Source organism: Boleophthalmus pectinirostris, unplaced genomic scaffold (assembly GCF_026225935.1).
Source record: "Boleophthalmus pectinirostris isolate CB_2022bp ecotype Guang Dong unplaced genomic scaffold, ASM2622593v1 HiC_scaffold_17, whole genome shotgun sequence".
Taxonomy (NCBI): domain Eukaryota; kingdom Metazoa; phylum Chordata; class Actinopteri; order Gobiiformes; family Gobiidae; genus Boleophthalmus; species Boleophthalmus pectinirostris.
The window spans coordinates 1,153,662-1,176,061 of NW_026571115.1; the positions used below are offsets into that span (position 1 = coordinate 1,153,662).

The following is a 22,400-nucleotide window of genomic DNA, read 5'->3' on the forward strand; positions in this document are numbered from 1 at the left end:
AATTAAGTAGTTACTAAGTGTGAATCATTATTAATTAAGTCTTTGTTCATTATTAATTAAGTCTTTGTTCATGCTTTATTAAGGCTAAATAAGGTGTAGTTATTTTAAAGTGTTACCTTATTATTATTATGAGTAGTGTAGTAGTTTTAGAATCATTTACATTACTCACTTTACACTCAAAAGTTTTAGAACGGCACACTTTTTCCATTTTTTTTTTAACTTTGTGCTGTTTACTGTTGACCAAAACGTATTCTAAACTTTTGATTGATGAAAGTGTCCACCTTTGGCAGATATAACAGCTGAACACACTCATTCTTTTTACAATAGAAATCAAATATTGTTCAGAAAGTTCTTCCCAAGTCTGTTACAGAAGTTCCCATAAATTTGTGGCACTTGTAGGTTGTTTGGTTTTTGCTCTTCTGTCCAGTTCATCCCAAACCAGCGCGATGGGGTTTAAGTCTGGACACTGTGCTGGACACTCCATGTTTTCAAGCTCACCATCTTTAGTTGTAGTTTTGGCAGAGCTTGGACTTGTGTTTTGCATCTTTTATCTTTATCTTTTTAACCTCTGACAGTTCAGTGCTTACCTTTGTACCATTTCAAGCTCTTTATTTGACTTGAATTGCAATAAATACCTCGAAGAATTTGGGAGTTCTAAAACTTTTGACCAGTAATGTAGCTCTATTGAGGTTTTTGTCCAACTGGAAGGTGAGTCTCAAATGTAAATACTGCACTGGACTGGAAAAATAATTTAAAAAGTTTCTTAAATGGCAGCTCTTATTTGTGTAATTTGGAATAGAGGGTTAAGTGTCTTGCCCAAGGACAGAACAAATATAGTATTCATCTGTACGAGCTGGAATTGACCGCTCAGCCAGTGATGTTTATGTCGAGAGTGGGATTGGAACCACCAACTTTCAGATCCGTGGAGTTTTTTCATAGTGTAAGAGAATCTTGAAGCATCTAATTTCTTTCCTTTCTCTGCAACTCCCCACGGCGCCCATCGGAAACCGCTCCCGTTTTTAAAAATCTTTCTTATTTACGTGGTCTCTACCAAGTTTTTTACGGTGTAGGAGAATCTCTTATCATCTCCTTTCTTTCCTTTCTCCGCAGCTCCTCACGGCGGCCATTAGAAACCTCTCCCGCTTTTAAAAATGTATCTTATTTACGTCTCCGTCTCCACAGCTGGCGAGCATATGTCGGAGTTTAGGCCTGGCAAACTCGGTGCGCCGTGTCAGGACCACTTGAAAAATTAGCAGCCAATAAATCACACGCACCCCCTCCCCCGCCTCGCTCCCCTCCTCTTCCTGCCCCCCTCTCTCCCTCCCCTCCTCCGTCCTCCTCCTCCTCCCCCCGCCCGGGCCTGGAGAGCCGGACCACACCGAGTCTGATTTATGACATGATTTGGAGAAATGTGTGCACGAACGAAAGCGGAACAGAACCAGGCCCGTGCATTAGAGCCACGGTGCTGTACAGACGGAGCTCTTAAAAAGGGCCATATGTAATAATATAGGTTTCGTGCACTCTGTAGGATTACAATCGTGTTTAGAGACGCAGTGACAGAGAGGGGCCGGGGGTTTGTAACCGGAGTATTAATATAAAAGAAAGAGGTTAGATCGGTTTGTAGGGTTATTTAAGGAGGCTGGTTTGTGGAGAGTACAGCTAAAAAAAGTGTGAAAACGCAACAAAAAATGCAAAATGGATTTAAAACGGCACATCGATCGCATTATGATCAATTTGAGCATTCACGGTCCTGCTTAGGAGTATGATTTTCAACAATAAAGGTGCAAGCGACTAACTGAAAACCACTTACTACCTTGTGACTGTAATGTTATGTGACAGGGACTTGTTTAAAATTTGTTCTGACGTAGTTCTATTGTAGTTTGAACTTCTAATTGTAGTGTTTCTGGTCTGGTTGTGTTAAAATAAAAATCAGATTAAAGTCTAACAAAGCCTCAGAAAAAGCAGTGATTACATTTAGCATCAAAACTGCAAAGAATGTTGATGACATCAGCTGCAAAATAGCAATAGGTTTCTACTGCTGCACTGGAACTGGATGGGGAATCGTGTATGGTGTATCATTTGAAATTATCCAAATTATGATAAATGATTACGCTGTGCTTATATTTTCTATTGTGGTACTTCCAAAATATATAAAAGATTTAGAAAGATAATGAAAACAAAAAGCAAACACACTCTATATCGCCTCGTTGACTCTAATGTCTCAGTTTTGTTTAACATTCATGAAACCGTACTGCAGTACATAGTGATGATTGGCAAAAATACAATTTAAAAACAGTCAAAATGAAAGTGCGTTTTGTTTTTCTATGTGTAGTTTATGGGTTTCGTATACGTTCTTTGATTTCAGTACCATGGACAGCTCCCACCACTGTACATTGTCATGGTTATACATTACAGCACCACGGACAGCTCTCACCGCTGTACATTCTCGAGCTGGTAAATTTCAGCACCATGGACAGCTCTCACCACCGGTTCACTCTTTAGTATTTTCTCTATGTATTTCAGAACAATGGATAGCTCTCACCACTGGACATGCTCATAATCATACATTTCAGAACCATGGACAGCTCTCTTGTGACCACCGTACGTTCTCAGACTCGTACATTTCAGCGCCATGGACAGCTCCCCCGCAATGGTTCACTGTTTAGTATGTTCTCTATGGGTTTCAGAACCATGGACAACTCTCGCCACTGTTATATTCTCATGCTAATACATTTCAGCACCATGGACAGCTCTCACCACCAGTTCACTCTTTTGTATTTCCTTTACGTATTTCAGAACAATGGACAGCTCCAGCATCTGCATCTACAATGACACAGCCCAGCACCACGGACAGTTCCCTTCACTGATTCTATTCTGTCTATTCTTTTCTGCAGATAATTTAAGACCATGTAAAGCCCCAACATCTGTACGGTCATATAGTTCAGGACCACGGACAGCTCTCTGTACTGTATTCAGCCTGTGTTTTATGTGATTTATCGGAAAAGCCTGATTCTGCAGTGACGAGCTCTGTGTTTAAACACCACAGCCTGAGTCCTGATGTGGAGGAATGTGCCGTGTGTGTGTGTGTGTTTGTGTGTGTGTGTGTGTGTGTGAGGAGAGAGGAGCCCCAGAGCTGTGAGCTGATTCACACTGCTCTGAACTATTCTGTTTGTTCATATGTTTGTTTATAAGCTTACATTCCATATGTGTGTGTTCAGAGTCATTATGAGGCCAAGACGCTGAAAAGAAGAACGTGTTGTAGAGTTGGGAGGGCAGGGGGTATCTCTGGGGTATCTCTGGGGCGAGGGGCTGGGGTATCGCTGGGCTGAGGGGCTGCGGTATCTCTAGGAGGAGGGGCTAGAGTATCTTTGGGGCAAGGGGATGGGGAGCTGGGTTATCTCTGGTGTGAGGGGTGGAGGGTTCGGCATCTCTAGGACGAGGGGTATCTCTGGGGTGAGGGACTGGGGCGATGGGCTGGCATCTCTAGGGTGAGTGGTGGGGGGCAGGATCATCTATGGAGTCTGGGGCATCTCCAGGGTGAGGGGCTGGGGTATATTTAGGGCATGAGGCTGTGGTATCTCTGGGGGCGAGGGGCTTGGGCGTCTCTGGGGCAAGGGGCTGCAGGGCTGGGGCATTTCTAGGGCGAGGGGCTGGGGGTGTCTCTTTAGAGAGGGGCTGGGGTAAGGGCTGGGGTATCTATAGTGTGAGGGGCTGAGATAAGGGGCTGGGACATCTCTAGGGCGAGGGGCTGTGGGCGTCTCTCGGGTGAGGGGCTGGAGTGAGGGGCTGGGGGGCTGGGGCATCTCTAGGGCAACGGGCTGGAGTGAGGGGCTGGGGGGTGGGGCATCTCTAGGGCGACGGGCTGGGGGCGTCTCTTGGGCGAGGGGCTGGGGGGTATAAAAATGATAGATGGTGCTTTCTGTCATGGACAGTTATTTAGAGGCTGGCCGTAAAGCTGTCCGGGGAATGAACAGATTTTAGTCTAATGAGCAGAAAGGAAAGCCGTTAAAGCGGCGCGATGTGCTCAGCACTTCTTCCAAATGAAATAGTACCATTTCCCCCTCATTAAAATGCAAAGGGTTCATATAACATGGAGCAATAAAGCTGGCATGTGCAGGCAGCAGAGATAGGAAAACCCCACAGAGGAGGAGGAGCAGCCCGGTGCCAACAATATCGCTCACTCAATCTCCCTTATTCGGTTAGCTCTGTAAAAGTCAATCTGGTGCACTTGGCAAATCCATCCACAGCGCGTCTCAGAATCTGATAAGAGGCGCGCTGCTCTTGAATCATTTTTCCAGACTTACAGTCGCACACAGAGCAAACAAAGGAGCCTCCTCTCAGCCTGAGCGCGCGGGATCATACACCGCTTATCACCGCCCCGCGCCCTCACTTTCACTTTCACTTTCACTTTGCTTCACAGGGAATTTCATGTGCTGCCTCTTCAGGATCAACACGATTGCGGAGGCTCTGGCGGCGCCGCGGGATTGGCTGCCGCTGATAGAGGACTGAGCACATGTCCCTTTACAGTCTGAGCGTATGAGACTAGATACAAGATCAGGCATGTTTAGGATCAAGGCTGCCTTATCCAAATGACCGGCGCGTTCAGTACACAGGCATACACGCGCTATCTGTGAAGCCTCCTGTCAACGCACAACAGCTGCAATCCCGATTTATCAAACTTTAATACTATTTACAACAAACATTTTTCAAAATCCTACAAATAAAATCATTGTAATCAAGTACCGTATGTTTCTCTATGGCCCCATAATCTCCACCATGGCTTTTCCACTGGGTCCTGATGCATTCACGTTGGCATTTATTGGGCCTGTAATCTTATAAAAGACTCACCGCTGCCATCAAATATATATCAATAAAGGAATAAAAACACTGAGATGGAGGAGACGTTTGACTATGGCTGAAGTGGAAATGAAGCCAACAAGTCTTTTAGGTTTATTTCAATGCATAGGCACACTTAGTTATAGAATTTTAAATATACCAGTGGCATTTGATTGAAAGTATGAGTTGTACCCATAATGCATTCTGTGTACTGTATGTGAGTATTGTGTACAAAACCCTCTGCTAATAGGCCACCTCTGATTTTTTTTGTATCACATTTGGCAATTTTCAGAATGATTTTATATTATATTTAGATTTAATTTTAGGAAAAGCTACTATACATTTATTTTATTTTATTTATTTATAAGGGATTTATGTGAGGGGGTCCTACATGCATTAACAAAAATAGCGTTTACAGAAAAGAAAGAAAAAACTAATCAAAACTGAACAAAAGACAAACACAACACACAAACAGCATTCATACTACACAATACAGGATTCTAAGACATACATCTCTCTGATTTTATCATCACCACTCTGGTATTTGTAAATTAGTGAAGAGGAAAAAAAAGCAACACTATGTACAACAGAAAGTACATAGAACAAAAATGTATTTTTATCGAAAACAGAACATGTTTCTTTGTTTCTTCTTTTACTTTTTATTTAGTTATTTATTTTTTAAGCTCCCATCTTCAAGGCAAAGGAGAAATTCAAGTTGTCAACTGTACAAACATTTATTTAGGTTGAAAATGTATCACAGTTCATCCCAGCTGCTTCTTCAGTTCTGGTTAGATGCTGGAGGACACTTCCTTATATCTGCCTGCAGGCAGGAGCTAACTACACTGAAACTACTCTGAAACTAACACACCTACTTGTGTACAGTTTCGACAAAGTGTGTAAAGTGTAGAGAGCTTAGATTCACTGTGCTGTGTCAACTTGGACGTATTGCGAAATGTAAACACTCCACAGAGAAAAAATAAAATAAATAAAAAATACTACCTACATTTCGTAAAATAACTTAAATTCAAGTCTAACAGTATTGTTTGTCTTGTTTTGAGAAGTGCAGTCATTTTAGAATCATTTACACTACTGGTCAAAAGTTTTAGAACACCACACTTTTTTTTTACTGTTTACTGTTGACCAAAACATATTCTAAACTTTTGATTCATGAAAGTGTCAACCTTTGGCAGATATAACAGCTGAACACACTCATTCTTTTTACAATAGAAATAAAATATTCTTCGGAAAGTTCTTCTCAAGTCTGTTGCTGAAGTTTCCATAAATGTGTGGCACTTGAGGGTTGCTTTTACTCTTCTGTCCAGTTCATCCCAAACCAGCTCGATGGGGTTTAAGTCTGGACACTGTGCTGGACACTCCGTGTTTTCAAGCTCACCATCTTGTTCTTTTTTCCTGAGGTAGTTTTGGAAGAGCTTGGACTTGTGTTTTTTAGTTTCAGAGTAGTTTCAGTGTAGTTAGCTCTTCCCAAAAGATAGATATAAAGAAGTGTCCAGCAGCATCTGACCAGAACTGAAGAAGCAGCTTGGATGAGGTGCGAAATTTTACTTCTTCTATGCCTTGGGTTCTACCTGGAATTCTACACCTACCATCTGCAAGTTTTATAATAATAATAACAACTCAAAGACGCTGCACATATAGATCAAGACAGACACAAACACAAATGAAAGAAAACAGATAAACCGAAGAGGCAGTTATTTAAAGGCAGTTTGGAACAGGTGAGTTTTTCAGGGCTTTTTTGAAGATAGTGAGCGTGGATGAGTCTCTGATGTGTTCAGGCAGGGAGTATCAGAGGGTGGGGGCAGCAGCGGAAAAGACCCAGTCCCCCCAGGTCTTGTGTTTAGTTAGTTTAGTAGTTAGTTTATTTGAATCCTGTTCTCCCCTCTGCTCCCTTGGTCTTTATAGAAACAGAATAGAATAGAAAGCCTTTATTGTCATTATACAGTATAATGAAATTCAGAGCTGCTCCGTCAACGTACAAGAATTAATAATAAATAAAACAAATTAACAGTTTTCTTTCAGTTTGTTGACAGTTTTCGGGAAGAAGCTTTCCCTGAGTCTATTGGTCTTAGCTGGAATTGACCTGAAGCCTCACCTGTGCTCTCTGGTCTTCTTCTGTCAGACCAAAGCTTGTTTTATAATTTTTTTTTTGAATCAGTATCTAGTGGTGATTTGTGAGAATTGCAAATAGTAGCTTTAGTTCACTGAGACTCATTTGGTCTTCAGATATTTTATATTTTTAGGTTGATTTTAAGGACCAAGAGTTTGTTTTCATACCTGAGAGTTTGGACTGCTCACTCACGGTCTTCCTCAGAGTGGTCACGTGATGTCTTCCTACCGGTGGAAGGACGACGGCGCCATCTGCAGTCCCACTTCCTCAGGACAGTATCCCAGGTGTGTGAGAGAAAAAAAGCCCCCTCATCCAGGTTTATCAAGCACGTTTCCATATTTCGATTGCCTCTTTAATCCAGCGGTGATGTTTGTTTTCCTCTGTCTCAGTGATGATTGCTCCGTCCCAGTCCATAATGTGCTTCTCTCTTTTTTTCTCTCACACACCTGGGATACTGTCCCGAGGAAGTCGGACTGCAGATGGCGCTGTGGTCCTGCCTCCACCGGTAGGAAGACAACGCCAAAACCTGTTTAAATCATCTGACCGGACATTTCACAGCAACATCATGTGACCACTCCGAGGAAGGACCTGTCAGGTATGAAAACAAACTCTTGGTCCGTAAAAAGAACCTAATAACATAAAATAGCATCTTTAATGATTATTTAGTCTAGTTAGATAAGAGAGGCCATATTAGAGGAGGGCTTTGTACAGCTGTTCAAATTATTATTATTATTTTTTTAAGCGAAACAGCGAATCAACATAAGCATTGCAAGGCCAGGCTAAAACATTTTCATTATAGATTGTAAACTAAGCTTATATTGCAATAATTGACCTTTTTAACTGAAACTGAAATGCTTTCTCTACAAATTTTTTTTTTTTAGTTTTTGTCCATCAACACAACGATAAAATGTGATCACAAAAAATGAAAATGCATTACTCTGGCCACACTTGGTACTTTAATTCTTACCGGCGTAGAGTTCAGGACCATAGACAGCTCCCACCACTGGATTCAGCTTCCATCCTGACACAAAAACACGAGCAAAAAAACAAAAACACAAACTCCACATTAAAAAAAATAAATTAAAAAACACATCTCCTCTTACAGATCCGACTTCGGGACGTCCCACTCACCGTTCGTGTACGGGTTGGCCACCTTCTTGTTTGTCATCACTCTCGCCGTTGCGTTGTTCACCTGTTTCAAAGTGACAAAAATCCAGGTAGCGATCAGTCAACGTTACAATCGCCGCTACGGGATATTTACAACGGACCCCAGTGCAGGCAGGCAAGCAATTCAAGGCATAACAAAGGAATAAACAAACAGAATGGATTTTTTTCTCTTTTTTTTTTTTTCCAAACATTAGCATTTCAGATTTGGTACAGAGGACTCACAATTACTCAAAAAGTGGGAGCCCGAGCATGCACCAATTACTGACACATATGAATAAGATAAAACGGCATCCTTCTGCGAAAGCCTATCAGTAATTGCAGGGATAAACAAAGAGACAGAAGAAAGGGGGCTTTGATTTTCCGTATTGAGCTGATGGGAGTGACGGAGCGGGGGAACGGTTGGAGCAGGCAACACTAAACGATGGTGACAGGGCATCTGGAGTAAATAGTCGGATGCAGTGTCCGGGGGAGAGGGCGCGCTCGCTGCTCTGGACACGGCGACGCACCTGTAAGCATGCACGCTCCCCCATGCACACACTACATGCACACTCAACCGTGCACGCTCCTCACGCATGCTCCCGGGCCTGGCACGATAACAAAATTTGAAGTTTTGGGTGATAAAGTTTTCTGGTGGAGGGTCCGTCAAACGCTTTTCTCCATGGAGATGTTATTGCTTTGTCTGGAATGTTTCACAATATGACATTAAACCGTTTTATCTTCATCAAGATCAAACTGGACCAAATTACAGGTCAGATCTGTGGAGAGGTGACCCCACTCACAGTCAGAATGTCGGTTTTTCTAGGTATTTTTAAGCTAGAGCAAGAGCTGCTTGGTTATGGGAAAAAAATTAAATAAAAAATCATTATCACGATTATATTTCGTCTATTTTGAAATTACAATTATATTATTTTTTATTACACAATGCATTTCTTTCTGATGAAAACATGTGATAATTTACGCAAAACTTTCAAATAAAAAAAAAAAGTATCTTAGAGCAGTTTTGCTATGTATAAAACATAAAATGAATAAAATATATTTTGAACATGAAATAAGGCATAAAAATATTTAAATGTATCCAAAATAAACTATATATATCAAGCTGTTCTATAATTTCTATATAAAAATAAATAAATAAATAAATAAATAAATAAATAAATAAATATACTTATTTATATTAAACACATCCCAAAATAAACTTTGTTAAGCTTAAGCTCAATTATATGAGTTTGGAGATTTTTTGACACACAAATTGAAATTGGAATCAAAATTCAATTAATTGCACAGCCTTGGGTAGAGCTGTTTAATGTCGTACTGTGGAACATTCCAGGCAGAGCAATGACATTTCCATAGAAACAAGAAAGTGACAAACCCCAAACCAAAAAGTTACATGCAACTTAACACTAACACAATATCACTAGAATTATGTTTTTAAAATATTCTAGATATACACAATTAAATAGAACAAAGTGAAATAATACATACATAGCTAAATTAAACACTTCTGTACAGTCATATGTCATGGTTCATGTTTTGTAGTCATTGTTTTTTCTTGTTTTGTAGTTTTTTTTCCCTTTAGCGTAGTGTGCCTTTGGTGTTTTATTTGTCCTTTCTGCTTATAGTTTAGAGTTTTACTTCCTGTCTGTTTGCCCCGCCCTAATGTGTTACACCTTTATCTATGCGCTTATATAAACTGTGTTCTCCTCTGCACTTCATCCATTGTCATTGTCCATTGGTCCATTGTCATTGTCAATGTCTTGTCTTGTTGTGGCGGTTTCGTTTTGATTTTTGGGGTCTCTTTATTTGTTATTTAAAAAAAAAAAACGTCAACTGCAGTCTTGGATTTTGGGTCCTTCCTCTATTTCCACATGACAGAATGGACCAACAAAGGGCATACTACACTGAAAGAAAAAGATATACCAAAATAACCAAAAACAACGACTACAAAACGTGAACCATGACATCTTAGAAGTTATTTATTCAAACCTCTACAGCTCAAATCATATCTTAAAGGTAACTTTTTGTGTAACTTTTCTGGTAGAGGCTCTGAAAACAGCTTAAGTCCATATTGATTTTTTTCCTAAAATGTTCCACAGTATGGCATTTAATTTAACTATCTTCATGGAGACAAGCAGGCCAAGTTACAGGTCAAATCTGTGGAGAAGTAGGCCGGCTCATGTTCATAATTTAAGTTTTTTTGTGATAGTTTTGAGAACAATAAACGTCTGTAATTTAATAAAAACAAGATATATTTGTTTAATGCCATACTGTGGAACATCCCAGTCGACGCAGTGACATCACCATGGAGATGAGCAGATTGCGGACCATCCAGCAGAAAAGTTACACAGTGCACAAAAAATAGTTTCCCAGTTATCATGTTTTGAATGGAAAGCCAATAGAGTGATTATCGTGACAGGCCTACACGCTCCTCATGCACACTCCTACGTGCACGCTCCTCATGCACACTCCTACGTGCACGCTCCTCATGCACACTCCTACGTGCACGCTCCCCATGCACACTCCTACGTGCACGCTCCTCATGCACTCTCCCTCAGGCCCGCGGGGACATTTGCCGGGACACCACTGGAATAAAAAACAGAGTAAGAGGCCTCCATTCTGGCCCCTCAGATCTGCACATTCAAACACACATGCTTCTTAAGTTTGGCTTGGACAAATCTGAATCATGCGGTTTCCTGCGGATCACATGAGCTTTACTTCAGGAAAACACCAGAGAACAGCGGTCAACTTTCTACAACTTCTATTTTTTTACAATGGGAAGAATAATGTAACAGCTACAAAATGACACTATAGTCAGTGTGTGCACTGTAAGAGCTTAAAATCTCAACTATTTTGCATCTTATTTATTTATCTTTTTTTATTTTATTTATGATTTTAAAAAATAAAATAAAAAAATCTGCAGCAATAGGGATGGGACAAGATATCATGCCGAGATATTGTGCACACCTTTGAGTCACATTTATTGAGGAGACCTAGATAAAAAATATGTAAATAAATAAAATAAATAAAAATAATAATACAATTCTAATACTCATACTACCACTAATAATGGTAATAATAAATAAATAAATAAGATACACCAAAATAAATACATAAATACATAAACAAAAATTTAATAAATAACAATAAATAAATACATAAAAAGAAAACAATACATAAAAAAAAAAGGAAAATCAAAGAAAATACAATAAAAAATAAAAATAATGGAACAATAACATAATACCAACTAATATAATAAATAATACATAAATAAATAATAAATACATAAATATGTTATAAACAAATAAATACATAAAAATAAAACAACAAATAAAAAAAAATAAAAAAATAAATAAAAATAAATAAATAAAATATAGCGCAATGGAACAATAAAATAATACCAAAAATATAATGTATAATAAATAAATATATTAAAAATGTATACATAAATAAATAAACAAACAAACATATACAAAAAAAAAAAAAAGAAAATAAAATACAATACAATGGAACAATAAAACAATACCAAAAAAATATAATTCATAAAAGTAAACATGACAATTAAATAAATAAATTCATTTAGATACATTTGTATTAAAATCTCATCTTCTCGTGGGCAGGCTTGTATCTAGTCCCATCTCTTATCAGAAATATACTTTTTACACTTTATATATTGTATTACAGTATTTGATCTAACTATAATGTGTAACTAAAATATGATCTGTTACTGAGCAATGACATGTCTTATCTTATATTTTAACTCTTGAAATCCTAGTAGAAACCGTGTGACCGCTGTTGTGAGCGTTCTCCAAAGTAACCTCCCATGTCATCCCCAGAAATGTTAGAGCATCTCTGTCTTATCTCTGTGAGTTTAGTAGCAGCAGGCAGTAAAGTGTAAAGTAAAGTGTAGTAAAAGTGAAGCACCTCGATTTTGCGTCCCTCTACGATTGTACCGTTTAGTTTCTCCCGTGCGCGATCCGCATCTGTGCTTGTCTCAAAAGTTACAAACCCAAAGCCCTTTAGGCCCAAAGAGGCGGATGCAGGGAGGGGGGGAAAAAGAGGAGAAAAAAGATGGACAGACAGACAGAAAGTTAGGTCAGGTTAGGAGAGAGGAGGTTAGCCGCTGCTGTTAGCTACTTTAGATTAATTATTAGCAGTTAGCGTGCAAACATATGAGGAAAAGGAGACACGACCCTGCCCGCAATTACACCGGCAAAACACTGGGCTGGCTCTTTGTAATGGGGTGGTAATTAGCGGGCACGACTTTGTGAAAACGGACAACCTTTGAACGCGTCGCGCAGAGGGGGGAGAGAAAAGAGAGGTGAGCCGCTCCTGCTGGACTTTGATGAGGTAACCGCAGCGACGGGGAGAAAAAAAGAAAAAAAAAGTGCCGTCGCCAACAGTTTATGCTAATGCGCGGGTAATGATGGGGGTGAAGCGGCCAATCAGACGCCGTCGTTTCATCTGAGGACAACGGCAGGTGAGAGGCAGAAACGTAAACACGAGCGAAAGGAGAGAAAACTTAGCTGTTTACCGTGAAATTATTATTACGTTTTTCAAAGAAGATGTGAGATTATTTTTTTAAAACTTTACAAAAGACTTTGACTTTTGACGCTGGATGTCTTTGTTGAAGTTGAAAAAAAGACATATTAAAGTTACATTTTCACTATTAAAGGGAGCACTGTGGAACATTTTCTGTATTACAATGTGATGTCACAAAGTGGAACAGAGTGTTTGGGAGAAGAACTCAGTCTAAATCTGCAGAGTTTATGTGTTAAACTTGTGTGAATCAAACAAAACACAACTCAACAAAAGTCTGTTTGTGATGAGGAAACGGCATTAGAACTTAGATCAGAAAATAACGTCATATGGGCCTTTAAACTAGAACATACACAGAGAATTATTTATCGAGTTATTTTTGTTACAAGTTACAAGGATTAAATGTAAAAGTGCTGTTTCCTCTTTACAAATCACACAAACATGTGAACGGATTGTCAAATTAAACACATTAGTCAAATACGTTTGAAAATGAAACAGTTTTGACGTTTTGATTTAAACAAAATTCTAGATATTCAGATTTTGGAAACTTATACAAAACAACCATTTCAGAATTGCTTCTATGACTACTACTATTACTACTACTACTACTTGATACTAGTACTCGTGGTAGTACTATACTAAACTTCACTATGTCTAATCCTGTTACAATAACCTTGTTCAATATTGCTTCTACAACAACAACAAGAACTACTACTACTACTACTACCACTAGTACAACTACTACTACTACTACCACTAGTACAACTACTACTACTACTACTACTACTACCACTAGTACAACTACTACTACTACTACCACTAGTACAACTACTACTACTACTGTTACTACTACTACTACTACTACTGTTACTACTACTACTACTACTACTGCTACTATTACTACCATTACTATTACTAACACTACTACTACTATTACTACCATTACTACTACTACCACTACAACTCCTACTATTACTACTACTACTACTACTACTACTACTATTATTACTACTAGTACAACTACTACTACTATTAACTACTACTACTACTACTACTATTATTACTACTAGTACAACTACTACTACTATTACTACTACTACTACTACTACCACTAGTACAACTACCACTACTACTATTACTACTACTACTACTACTACTACTACTACTACTACTACACTACTACTCCTAGTATTACTACTACTACTACTAATACTACTATTACTACGACTATTACTGCTACTAATACTGCTACTATGCTACTACTACTACTACCACCACCACCACCACCACTACTACTACTACTACTGTGTGTGTGTGTGTGTGTGTGTGTGTGTGTGTGTGTGTGTGTGTGTGTGTGTGTGAGTGTGGTTGTGTGTGTGTGTGTGTGTGTGTGTGTGTGTGTGAGTGTGTGTGTGTGTGTGTGTGTGTGTGTGTGTGTGTGTGTGTGTGTGTGTGTGTGTGTGTGTGTGTGTGTGTGTGTGTGTGTGTGTGTGTGTGTGTGTGTGTGTGTGTGTGTGTGTGTGTGTGTGTGTGTGTGTGTGTGTGTGTGTGTGTGTGTGTGTGTGTGTGTGTGTGTGTGTGTGTGTGTGTGTGTGTGTGTGTGTGTGTGTGTGTGTGTGTGTGTGTGTGTGTGTGTGTGTGTGTGTGTGTGTGTGTGTGTGTGTGTGTGTGTGTGTGTGTGTGTGTGTGTGTGTGTGTGTGTGTGTGTGTGTGTGTGTGTGTGTGTGTGTGTGTGTGTGTGTGTGTGTGTGTGTGTGTGTGTGTGTGTGGATCAGTTCATTTGCTCGGAGTTGGAGAAGTGCGGTTGGAGTAATGTGGATTTATCGATCGAGAGTCGGAGGCAGACGCAGTGATCGGAATATTGACCCGAGCCAAAAACATCCAAGAGAAGACTCATTTTAATGCCCCGCCCACTTCTCTCTCCCTCTTTCTCCCGCCTTTTCATCCTCTCTTCACCTTCTCTGTCTTTTTCCCCGTCCTGTCATTCTCTCCCCTCTCTCCCTCCGCTTTCTTGCCACCTCTCTCTATCTCTTCCTGCCTTTCTCTCTCTGTTTCCTCCCTCTTCTTTTCTCTTTCACTCTCTTCCCCTTCATTACCCCACTCTCCTCCTTTCTTTCTATATCTCCTCCCCCTCTCTTTCTCTCTCTCCTCTCTCTTTCACTTCACCCTCTCTCTCACTCCTTCCTCCTCTCTATAAGCCTCTCTGTTCATCTTCTCTTTCTTCTCTCTCTGTCCTTTCTCCTCCCCCCTTTCTCTCTGTTTCTCTCCATTTCCTCCCTCTCTTCTCTGCCCTTCTCCCTCTTACCTTGCCTCTGCCCCCTCCCTTCCTCTGTCTCCTCCCTTTCTTACCCCTGCACCTCTCCCCCTCTCCGCCACCTCTTTCTCGCTCCTTCTCCCCATTCCTAATCCCTCTCTTTCTCTCTCCTCCTCTCTCTCTGCTCCTTCTCCTCCATCTATCCCTCCCTTCCTCCCTCACCATTCCCTTCATTCAACCCTCTCTCCTCTCTCACCCCTCTCTTTCTTTCTTGTCCCTCTTCCTCCGCCAGCACTCCTCTGCCCTCTCTACACTCTCCTCCCTTTCTCCTCTTCTCATTCACCTCTCTCTCATCCTATCATTCTCACACCCACCCCCCTTCCTCTCTCTCTCTCTCTGCTTTCTTCCTCCTCACCCTCTCTTTCCATCCTCTCACCCTTCTCCTTCTCATCTCTTTCACAACTTTCTCTCCCTCTCTCCCTTTACTCCCCCTCTCTTGTCTTTTCTTACTCTTTCTATGTCGTCTCCTCTTCTCGCCCCCCTTGGCTTCTGTTTTTCTCCCTCTCTCCTCCTCTTTTTTTTCTTTTTCCTCATCCTCCTCTCTCTATTTCTCTCTCATTCATGTTCCTCCCCTCTGTCTTTTCTCCCTCTTCTCAATCACCTCTCTCATCCTCTCATTGCCTTCTCCCTTGTCTCTCCATTCCTCTCCTCTCTTAACCCTTGGCCTCTCCTCCTCTCCGCCACCTCTTTCTCTCTCCCTCCTCCCATCCCTCTCTTTCACTCCGCTCCTCTCTACCCGCTCCTCCTCCATCCTTTCCTTCCTCCCTGTCCCATTTTTCTGTCCTCTCTGTCCCTGCCCTGCCTCTCCCCCCCTTCTCATTCACCTTACTCATTTCTTTCTCCCTCCTCCCTTGTCTCTACCCCCCTCACCCCTCCTGTCTCCTCCTCTTTCACCCTCTTTCTCCCTCCTTTCTTACCTCCGTGCCTCCACTTCTTTCTCTCTCCCTCTCCTATCCCTCTCCGTCTTTCACTCTCCTCCATCCCTCCTATCCTCCCTCACCCTCTTTCCACCATCTGCCCTCTTTTCCTCTTCTCCTCTTTCTCTCTGTTTTTTTCTCTCATCCTCCTCTGCCTTTTTCTCTTCTCCCTCTTCCTTCTCCAATCCCCTGCCCCTCTCCTGCCTCTTTCCTCCTTCCTCTTCTCCTCTTAGCTTCTCATTCCCTTCTCCCTTGTCTCTTCCTCCTCTCTCCCTCTCCCTTCCCCCGTTTCTCCCGCGGGTGCTGTGTCACCGCCTTGAGTTAAGAGACAGTGGACGTCTGGAGCTCGGACGTGAAGATCTGCTCTCCAAACAAGTCTACTTCCTCCTCGTGCTACGTATAAACAAAATGACCAAGCGCGATGGAGGGAATACCGGGCGGGTGGAGGACATAACGGGTGTGTGCATAGACGGGCGGGTGAGAGGCGAGTTTGCGGAGGGGCGAGCGGTCCGCCGTGCCGCCTCCTAATCGCCGGAGGTTGTAATACATTGGAGAGCTGTGCCATGCATGCGCCGCCTTTCTATTTGCAGCATAAATAATAGTGGAGCTGTCCTGGGGGGAAGGCCAGATAAAGAAATACATTCACAAAAAGCACGAGAGAGGTTAAAATTAATCCTGCGGACAGTCGGCGGGTTGTGTCTTCACCTCTCTCCGCTCCGATCCTTTCTTTTTTTATCACATGCAAATAATTAGCTTACAAGAGAAGAGCGCCCGGCCCCATTTTTCTCCACAGACAAACAGAGAGAAAGAGAGAGAGAAAAAGAAAAAGAGACACAAATGAAACAAACGCACGGGTTATTAAATGAGGGAGGGGTGGAAAAGAGAGGTGGAGAGAGATATGGAAGGATGGAGAGAAAGAGAGACATGGTGATTGAAAGAGGGAGAGAGGCATAGAGAGAGAGGGGGAGAGATAAAAAGAGTGAGAGTGAAAGAGAGAGACATGGAGAGAAAGAAGGAGAGAGCAAGAGAGAGACGTGGAGAGAGAGTAAGACAGAGGGAGGGAGAGAGATAAAAAGAGTGTGAGAGGGAGAGAGAGAGAAAGAAAGAGAGAGCAAGAGCGAGAGCAAGAGAGAGAGAGGTTCAGAGAGAGAGTAAGAGAGAGAAAGGAAGAGAGAGAGAGATATGGAGAGAGAGGGAGAGAGATTAAAAAAAAATGAGAAAGAGAGACATGGAGAGCAAGAGAGAAAGAGAGAGACAGAGGAAGAAGTGGGGAGAGAAAGCAAGAGAGAGGGAGGGAGATAGAGATGGAAGGGGGGGAGATAAAAAAAGAGTGAGTGAGGGAGAGAGAAAGAGAGAAATGTGGAGATAGAGGAAGAGGTGGAGAGAGAGATGGGGGGGGGGCATGGAGAGAAAGAAAGAAAGAGAGAGAGGTGGAGAGAGACCGAGGGAGAGGTGGAATGAGAGAGAGGGGGGATAGAGCGAGAGAGAGAAAGAAAGTTGCAGAGAGAGAGAGAGAGAGATAGCAGTGAAGAGAGAAACAGACAGAGCGAGAGAGAGGAAGAGAGAGAGAGACAGAGAGACTGAAAGGTGAAGACAGAAAGAAGCAGAAAGAGAAAAGAGAGAGAGACAGGGTAGAGAAAAGAGAGAGGAGGAGGAGAAATAGAGAGAAAGAGAGTGAGAGAGACAGAGAGAAAGAGAGAGTGTGAGAGAGAAAGGGGCAAAGAGAAAGCGATAGAGGAGTGCAGAGAAACGGGGGGATGGAGCTGGAGATAAGCCATAGAAGAGGAGAGGAAAGGAGGAGAGGTGTAGAGGAGAAGAGAGGGATAGAAGAGAAGAGGAGAAGAGAGGGATAGATGAGAAGAGGAGAAGAGAGAGATAGAAGAGAAGAGGAGAAGAGAGGGATAGATGAGAAGAGGAGGGGTTGTGAGCGCAGTGTAGACGCTGCATTACAGAAAACAGCTGGACACGAGACGCACCGAGCCCAACACTGAGCCTCGGGCCTCACCTCCACTCACCATCACACCACACTCACACTACTGCAGACGGAGAGAGGGAGAGAGAGAGAGGGATGAGAAAATGAGGGAGAGGGGTGAAGCAGAGAGAAAAGAGAGAGGGAGAGAGAAAGAAAGAAGGATTGAGAGAGCTTAGGGAAATGAGAGAGGGCGCTGAAACAAGAAAGCGGAAAGGGAGTAGGGTGTATGTGGAGAGAAAGACAAAGAGAAAGAGAAAGAGAGAGAGAGAGGAGGGAAAGAGAAGAGGGAGCAGAGTAAAGAGAAGGAGAGAGGGAGAGTGGAGAAGAGGACAAGAGAAGAAAAAAGGGAACGAGGAGGACTAGGACAGGGAGAGAGAGAAGGTGATAGACAATGATCAGAAAAATGAGAGAGAGCGAGACAGAGAGAGAGAGGGGGGGTGTAAGAGGATGGCAGAGAGAGAGAAAGATGGAGAGAAAGAAGAGGAGAGGAAAGAGATAGAGAGCGGAGTTAGCACAAAGAAAAAGAGGAGAGAGAAGAGATTATAGCGACAATAGAAACGGCAGAGAAAGAGGAGGAAAAGGAAACAAAGACTGGAGAGAGAGAGAGAGAGAGAGAGAGAGAGAGAGAGAGAGAGAGAGAGAGAGAGAGAGAAACAGGAGAAAAGCAATAGACTGGAGAGGAAAAAAGAGAATAGAGAGAAAGGCCCCTGCTGAGCGCACTCATTTTGTAGACGTAATGTAATGTATCCTCTCTTTCTCTTCATCACTCTCTCTCCTTCCCTGCCTTTCTTTCTCTTTCTCCACCTCTCTCTCTCTCTCTCTCTCTCTCTCTCTCTCTCTCTCTCTCTCTCTCTCTCTCTCTCTCTCTCTCTCTCTCTCTCTCTCTCTCTCTCTCTCTCTCTCTCTCTCTCCCTCTCTTTCTATCCTTCTATCTCTCTATGATCAGCATTCGTCAGCATGTAATTAGACACGCACCCATCTGCACCGTGACCGAGCGAGGGACGAGGGGACGGGCGCTACGTTGTTTTGGCTAGGCGTCGGTTAGCCGCTACTTTAGCATTAGCATAACAACTTTAGCATACGTAAACGGTAGATCTCGCGTTTAGCCTCTTAGCGTTTGTTAAAACCGCCGCCATCTTGGGCTTCCATGGTCTGGGTTACTGACCTCGCTTTTTCACAGTATCAGTGAGCGAAGACGCCGGACTTTTGTGCCAATTTTCTACTTTTGAATTTCACATATTGCGTCTTCTTTTTTTACAAGTTGAGACAGCAGCAGGTGGCTAAAGTACAAACTGTAAAACTACAGAGCAGCAGTTTGAGGAAGAAGCTGTGTGAGATAGTGTTGTTACAAGGATATTAATACTAGACATTACACCTGTCAGAAAAACGCCAAATCAGAAAAAACTGACATACGCAGTACATTTTTTGGACTATAAGACGCACTGGAAAATAAAGGGCGATATCAATAATGTTGAATTCTCTCATCTGTTTTCAAACATAAAACGCACCGGATTATAAAGCACATTAAGCAAAACAAACGGACGACACTTGAGACTGATCCTTTAGCCCGGGCGTCCACGATCCATTGGCAGATCGTGGCGTAATACGCCCACAGCTTTGCCTTCCTGTCTTGGTGAATGTGGATTATGAATGTGAATGTGGGTGGCTCATTTAAGTTTGTTTTTTTTATTTCATTGAGTATTAATGTGGTAAATGCAGCTTTGCGCACATTTGTTTACAGAAACTTCTGTCATTCTCTACAAAACAAATAGCACAATTATTGTGCTAGTGTGTCTTATACAAATACTAAAACATTTTAATTATGAAAGCAGTGTACAGTTACATAGAAATGGATGTTCAGAAAATTAAAGATTTTATGTTCTTTGATACATTAATTCTGTAATTACTACTACTACTACTACTACTACTACTACTATATTAAATGCACATTACTGGCCTATTTTGTGGTTTCTGTATTGTGTTATTGTTATTGTATTTGCATTGTTCTGCCTGTAGAAGTAGTAGTTTGTGTTTATTTTGAATAAAGAATGTGAAAAACGGCATTATGTTCTTTACATTTTGACCGTAAAAGTCAACTATGTTAACAAAAACCTCTTCTCTATCACTTTATTTGTGGCTCGGTTATAAATACACATCTGACATTTGTTACAAAATAAGAAAATAAAACTTACCAATTTCAGGTCGGCTACTTTAATCATGTATATCGCCTTGTCCCTGATTTATGTTAATGCATTTACAGCAGCGTTACCCTGGACCAAGATGACGACTTTGTTGACGCATTCGTTCGAATAAATGGCGGCAGTCAACGTGAGATCTACCGTTCTATATCTATGTTTAGCATATAGCTAGCGTTAGCGCCGCGTAGCATTACTCAGCGGCTAATGAACAGATCCAGAGACTAATAGCTGAAGTTAAAAACGACTCCAAACGTGATCAGCTTAATTGGTATCTCTGTGTACACACCACCAGTCATTTTAGCAGCTTTAGACAAAATACATTTAAGTAGAATTAATCTGCAGGTAATAAGGTGTGTCATAGGGGGGCGTTAATGAGTAAAACTTAGGGAGAAGTCATTGAAGTCTATTAGCGAACATGACAAAATGAGTTTAATGCTGTGGTAAGTACCTCGCAGGTAATTGGATACACAGGTAGTGTTTTAGTTTTCCAATTACCCACCGAAGAGAAATTGGAAGGTATTGTGTAACCAAAGTAGACTGAATAATAACAATAAGGAGGTATACATTTAAACACGTCAAAATAAATGTACTTTTTTCATAATCTTTCTAAGTAAAATTGTGTGTTTTTATGATAGGTACATTTGTATATTTTGTGGGCATCAAAATACTTTTCAAAAACATTACTTGACTGTATTTTTAGCTCTAAATACCAATTAAGGTAATGGGTTATGATTCAGGACTAAAATGACATTCCTGCAATCTCAGAGGAATGTAAAGGTGCATTGTGTAGCTTTTCTGTGCTTGTCTCCATAGAGATGTTATTGCTTTGCCTAGAATGTTCCATACGGTATTCAGCATGTATATCTGTAGAAGGGGATGCCGTGGGGTCAAAGTGAAGTTCAGGTCTGTGGAGAGGCGAGACCATTCACAGTAAGAATGCATGTTGTAAGGTTATTGCTTTTGCAGGCCATTCACATTTCTGGCCAAAAAAGAAAAAAAAAAAAAATAAATCTATCTTTAACTTTCAGTGTATTTTGTTCCTCCATTAGGTTACACTTTTTGGCAGAAGGCCCACAAACTGTTGGTCTCTATGGAGATGGCTGCTAATGCTTTAGAATATTCCACAGTACATTGGACTTAACTGTGTTCCATTTTGTTCATTTACAAGTGTTCCACAATTTAAAGCCTCAAAAAGATGCGTTCGTACAGTGAGAAGAGCCACGTCTCCACAGATCTGGCCTGTATATTTGGCATTACCTGCTTCTCTCCATAGAGATGGATATGTTTAATGCCATACTATGGATCATTCCAGGTAAAGCAATTATTTCCATGGAGATAATATTCAAGCAGATAATGTACTCTGCACTAGAAAAGTTACATAGTGCACCTTTACCCCACACTCCTCCCTTTAAATTCTCAACTGAGTAGTTACTCAGCCTAAATCATTCTTTAAAAACATTTGTTCATTATGAATTACCGTATTTTTCGAACTATAGGCCACATTTTTTTTCATGGTTTAAGTGGTCCTGCGACTTATACTCCGGTGCAACTTATATGATAAAATGTTCACACTGACAGCCGCAAGAGGGCGCTCTAGACTTGTGTGTCAGTATATGCTACTCCTGTACCACTGTCACTTCACGCCCTACTGTGCATGTCTCCTGCAGAAAGAGCCTCTGTCCTGCTGCAAGTAGTGAAATATTCAACTGAAAATGGTAACTGAGCAGCAGAAAGAAAGTTTGGAGTGAGTGAGACACTTGTGAGGAACTGGAGGAAAGCGGGGATGGACAACAGCTTCACAGTAACCAGGAGGACGCACCATGCAACTTTCCTGGAAGTCATTGAATGGATGGACAAAGCCTGGACTTCAGTGACACCGAAACCATCCTGTTGATATTCAGAAAGTCTGGAATAATTCTAACTGGAACTGATGCTGAGTCTGACGACAGCTACACAGAAGAGGAGCTCCGTTTACCTCCAGAGGTCTTGAAGTTGCTCAGAAGTGACCGAGGATGAAGAACTGAGTGGATTTAGTGATTTGCAGTGAGATGGAGAGTTTGGTAAATTTGTTCTGTTCTGTTGTTTATCTTATAGTTTATCTGAAGAACTGTTCATATGTGATGTTAACAGTCTGTTGTTCTCTGTTCTATTGTTATTAATAGAACTTGACTTATAGACTAGTGCGACTTATATATGTTTTTTCTTCTTCATTACACATTTTTTTGGCTGGTGCGACTTATACTCCGGAGTGACTTATAGACTTATACTTATAGCAGTCATGGCTTTAAAGGTGCATTGTGTAACTTTTGAGTGTCTGTCAAAAGCTTTTCTATTTATG

The 22,400-nt window shown here is 41.3% G+C and overlaps 1 protein-coding gene across 1 annotated transcript in view; it reads right to left on the bottom strand.

Annotated features, from left to right (window-relative positions):
- Window positions 1–22,400, bottom strand: part of LOC110161044 (RNA binding fox-1 homolog 3) — a 180,500-nt gene that overhangs the window by 90,221 nt on the left and 67,879 nt on the right. Inside the window, 3 exon segments of the mRNA XM_055152615.1 lie at window positions 7,929–7,997; window positions 8,087–8,153; window positions 12,047–12,139. Of these exon segments, the coding sequence (XP_055008590.1) occupies window positions 7,929–7,997; window positions 8,087–8,153; window positions 12,047–12,139 (229 nt within the window).